This window comes from Zea mays, chromosome 2 (assembly GCF_902167145.1).
Source record: "Zea mays cultivar B73 chromosome 2, Zm-B73-REFERENCE-NAM-5.0, whole genome shotgun sequence".
In the NCBI taxonomy this organism is placed as follows: domain Eukaryota; kingdom Viridiplantae; phylum Streptophyta; class Magnoliopsida; order Poales; family Poaceae; genus Zea; species Zea mays.
The window spans coordinates 102352554-102357636 of NC_050097.1; the positions used below are offsets into that span (position 1 = coordinate 102352554).

Sequence of the window (5083 nt, forward strand, 5' to 3'; positions counted from 1 at the left end):
CTTCTTGGGAGGTGTTCCCAAGTTCTTTTTGTATAAATGGGCTCTGAATCGGTCTAACTGTTCTCTTAATGGGTCTCGCTGATCTGATAGTAGCATGTTGTTTGTGATAGGTCGTGTACTCGTGTGTGGCATCGAACATGCTAGCATTTGCTGGTGTACGACCTGATTAGTGTCAACATAGAAAAGAAATATCCAGCTTTTCCAGTAGTGATGGTCATGTGTGCTAAGGGTCGTCTAATCCAAGTTTAAATGAAATAATTTTGCTAACATATATATGGATATTGGGAAGAGCACAGTAGAAGAAGATCTATGAAATATTCACATATCACGAAGTAGTGCCACGCACCCCATTGCGTGCAACAAACAGTGACCATTGGGCGTGCTAAATAGGCACCAAATTTATATGGTCGGCCGCGGCAACTACTGCAGCGTCCTGTTGCTGCTGCTGTTCTTCCGTTTCACCGGCCATCTCTTCCAGCGACTTACCTTTGGAATCCGGTAGAAGGAAGGTGAACACAAGGCCGACTAGGTTGGAGGAAAATAGTGCCCACAGCTTTCTTGGGACGACGCCGTGTTCTTCCATGTTGGACATGAAGCCAAACACGCCGATGATGGCGCCTATCTTCCCGAATGCGCCGGCTATGCCATGGCACGTCGCGCGCATCCGTGCTGGGAAAATCTCCGCCGGAACTATGAATGTTGTGGTGTTGGGACCAAAATTGGCGAAGAAGTTGGTCAAGCCATACAAGACTGCGAAGCCCATCTTGCGCTGTATTGTTTCCTGCCGTTTCCAGTACGCATAAGTGGCTGCGAGGATGGCTGTCAAGACGGACATCATAGTGAATCCCAGTAGCTGAATCCTGACACGGCCGATGCGGTCCACGAATGCGACGGTGAAGAAGTATCCCGGCAGTGTACCACAGAGCGCGATGCCCGTGTGCAGCAAGGTAGTGACGGTCATCCGCATGAACAAGTGGTTTTTCCCCGGAGGGTCAATCAGACCGACGTCGACGAAGATGTCCTTCATGTAGAGGTTGAGCGAGTAGAAGGTGATGTCGACGGCGAGCCAGCACGCGCTGGTGGCGAGCAGGTGTGTTCCATGGTATCGTAGGAACTGCGGCGAGAAGAGACCGTACTGGTCCTGCCTGACTGCTTCGTCCTCTGGGCTGATTTCCACGTGGAGGACGGAGGACATGTCTGACGCTGCCTTCCTCGCATCCTTTGCCACCAGCGCGGTGTACCGCGCCGTCTCGGGCATCTTCATGCGCCAGTAGTAGGTGAGGATCGCCGGAACCGCGCCCAGCATGAGAACGATCCGCCAGACGAAGTTAGCGTTCCTTCTTGGATTGGTCCTCAGAAACGAGGCTGATACCACCACGGCAACGATTCCAGCTGCAAGGTTGCCGAAACCCTGCGATTGTTCCGGCCATCAATGCATGTAATGCAGACGAGTTAGCTACAGCATCGTTACTCACTTGCATGGCGAAAACAGCCGCAATGAAGGCGCCGCGTCTCCTCTTGTTGGCGTACTCGGACATGATGGTTGCCGAGAGCGGGTAATCGCCGCCGATGCCGAAGCCAAGCCAGAAGCGGAAGAAGCAGAGGACGGCCACCACGTTCGACGCTTCGTTGGTGCCGAAGTAGAGGCCCGACGCCAGGGAGGTGACCACCATGAGAAGCAGCGTGACGCCGTAGATGCGCTTGCGGCCCATCTTGTCGCCCAGCCAGCCAAAGACCAGTTGCCCCGGCACGGCGCCACACAGAGCGATGCCGTTGATGGTGGCTTTGACGCCGCGATCAATCTGTTCCTCGTAGTACAGGTAGCTTATGAGATCCATGACGAGGGAGATGGCGAAGAAATCATAGGCATCCGTGAAGAAGCCCATGCCGGCGATTGCGGTTGCCATAAAGTGGTAGAGCTGTGTCCTGGCAACATCCAGAGCGTGCAGTACTCTCAGCTGCTGCCCAAGAGCCATTGGTCTTCTTCTCCCTCTCGCGAGCTCTTGCTGCAAGCCACTCCGGCCTGCAGAGAAATGGAGTGTCAGAAACTGTCGTTTTTTCAAGAGGTTTGCTTCAGGGTTGTGTCCCCTGTAGGAGACATATGGAGATCATTTGCAATAGCTTATATTGGATAAGACACCAACATAAAAGCCTAACTGAATGATCCAACACTCCTAGGCATAGTTTATTCTCGCCAACTGCGTTCAGAAAACTGGGCAAATGGATATGTGCCGAATATCCTTCTTGCAACACACTAGTATGTACGACAAGTTCTACGCGTGGAATGGACCTTATAGATTACCTAAAACAAAATAATTTCTATGTCACTGGAATGGGATTGTGCAGAAATTACTACGCCGTCTATTGGTCAGAATCTTCAGGGACGTAAGTATCTATGTACTCATTTGTCCAAATTTATAACAAGTTTAACGAGCTCGTCTTATTAAAAATGTTTACGAAAAATGAAAATTTTGAAGTTATTAATGTATATTATATGGTAAACGATATCACGGTAAAAGTAATAATAATTATAAATATTTTAATACGACGAATGGTCAAATGTAGGGTAAAAAGTCAAACGAATTATAATTTGTAATGGAGGGATGGAGTATATCTGTTGGTGGTCTTCTTCTCCGCCGAAGGTACTAAAGGAAAAACAACTTCGGCAAAATAATACAAAGGCTCGTCAAAGCTACCTTAAGACTCAGTTTAGCCCCTCAAGACGAAGACTCTACATAGAGGCGACAATGCAGAATAACGAAGCTCAATAGCTTCGGTCTAGACCAAACAAAGAAGAACAAATGACTAAATAGACCTTATTAGTTTTAGTTGCTTGTAAACAAATGTTCAAGTGCATGGATGTAATTTTACCCAGGCTGCGTCCCGTGCCTATAAATAGATGAACAGTACCACCGTACTGTTCACGCTGAATTGTGATCACACTCTTGAGCCATTCTCGCTCTCCCACCTTCCAGCAAACCGAAGGTACCATTGTAATATGGATATCGTTAATGCTTATTCATGTTTAATTAATCTAAATGAATCATAAACATATAACAAATATTATCTTCATTCCTCTATATTCTTTCATTTTATTACTTATATTCGTGTTTATATTGTAAAATGATGAAGGTGTGTCCTTCATGACCTTCGTCTAAAGATTATTATATCCGAGAGAAAATAATATTCCAAAGGACGAAGGTCTTTAACCATTAACAATTGTGTTGTCTTGTTCTTAATTAATAGCATTTGAGAATAAATGAACAATATTGGCATCCACCTCCGGTGAACTCACTTCCACAACCCCAATGATGGCTTCGCAAACCAACCAAGTTGTGGCACATTCGGCTATGAAGCTGTTGCTCCCAATCACAGGGGGGCTCAAGCTCTAAACCAGCTAACAAGAGGCAAAAGAAAGAAGCACACATAAGGGTACAACATGTTGGAGTGCAAGGACCCTTCATCAGGCGGTACACAGAAGATGTTTTTGCTTGGACGGCTAATGATCTATGTGGCATCAATAGAGACATATTGAGCAATCACTCAATGTGGACTTGTCCTTCAGACCAAGAAAGCAGAGGTTTAGGAAAATTTCTGATGATAAAGCCGAAGGTGCACGAAATGATGTGAAAAGACTTCTAAGTGCCGGCGTTATCAGAGAAGTAACATACCTAGACTCTAGGTCCTAGAGTGGCTGGCCAACACCGTCATGTTAAAGAAAGCAAATGGCAAATGGAAAATGTGTATTGACTTTACGGATCTTAACAAGGCATGTCCGAAGAATGAATTCCCATTACCAAGAATAGATTCTCTTGTGGATGCAGCAGCTACTTCGAAACTCATGAGCTTATTGGATTGCTACTCAGGCTATCATCAAATCTGGATGAAAAAGGACGATGAGTCGAAGACAAGCTTTATAACACCTAGTGGCACCTATTGTTATCTTCGGATGCCTGAGGGGCTAAAAAATGCTGGAGGAAGCATCAGCAGAATGACTGCCAAAGTTCTTCACTCCCAGATTGGTAGAAATGTGCTAACTTATGTCAATGATATCATAGTAAAGAGCACGAAACAAGAGAACCATGTTGCTGATTTGCATTAGACATTTGCTAATTTCAGACAGGCTGGTCTTAAGTTGAATCCAGAAAAATGTGTCTTTAGACTAAAGAAGGGCAAGTTTCTTGGTTGCCTGGTATCAACAAAGGGTATTGAAGCTAACCCAAGCAAAATCGAGGCTATCCTTCGGATGGAACCACCAAATTCAAGAAAGGGGGCTCAGAGATTAGCAGGAAGGTTGGCGTCATTGAACAGATTTATTTCAAGATCAGCAAAGAGGAACCTGCCTTTCTTTGAAGTGTTGAAATCAGCTGAAGTTTTCCAATGGGGTCCAGCTCAGCAGAAAGCCTTCGAAGAGCTGAAGCATTATTTGATAGATCTAACAACTCTAATCCCACCTTCGTTAGGAACCCCATTACTTCTATATGTGGTTGCTTCCCATGCCGTGGTTAATGCGGCGCTTGTACAAGAGAAACAAGATGGCCAAGTAAAAAAGCAAGCACCGGTATACTTCGTCTCCGAAGTACTCAGTCCATCAAAAAAGAATTATACATAGTTGGAGAAGGTATTGTATGTTGTATTAATGGCCTCCAGAAAGCTTCGACACTACTTCCAAGCATACCACATAATCGTACCTTCATCACAACCTCTGAAGGATATAATGAGGAACAGAGAAGCTACAGGAAGAGTTGGAAAATGGGCTGTTGAACTCAACAAATTTACCATTGATTATGTCTGTAGATCTTTGATCCAGTCTCAGGCGTTAGCAGACTTCATGCTGATTGGACACCAGGGGCTCGAGATGAAGAAAGAATAAACGATGATGAAGCCTGGATGGTATTTTGTGATGGGTCTTGGGGGACCTTCGGCGCAGGGGCAACTGTCTTTCTAGTTGCACCATCCAAAGTCAGAACTTGCTATGCAGTAAAATTAGACGTCAGCTGTACAAATAATATTGCAGAGTACGAAGCTCTTCTCTTAGGGCTTCGGAAACTTAAGGCAATGTGTATAAGAAGGGCAATCCTCA

At 45.6% G+C, this 5083-nt stretch overlaps 1 protein-coding gene across 1 annotated transcript; it reads right to left on the bottom strand.

The window, feature by feature from the left end:
• Window positions 1-296: 296 nt before the first annotated feature.
• On the bottom strand, window positions 297-2049 carry pht12 (phosphate transporter12). The gene is given in 2 exon segments (NM_001112348.1): window positions 297-1411; window positions 1476-2049. Coding segments are annotated over 2 exon segments (1530 nt in total). The 5' UTR covers window positions 1977-2049; the 3' UTR covers window positions 297-382.
• Between the last annotated feature and the right edge of the window lie 3034 nt (window positions 2050-5083).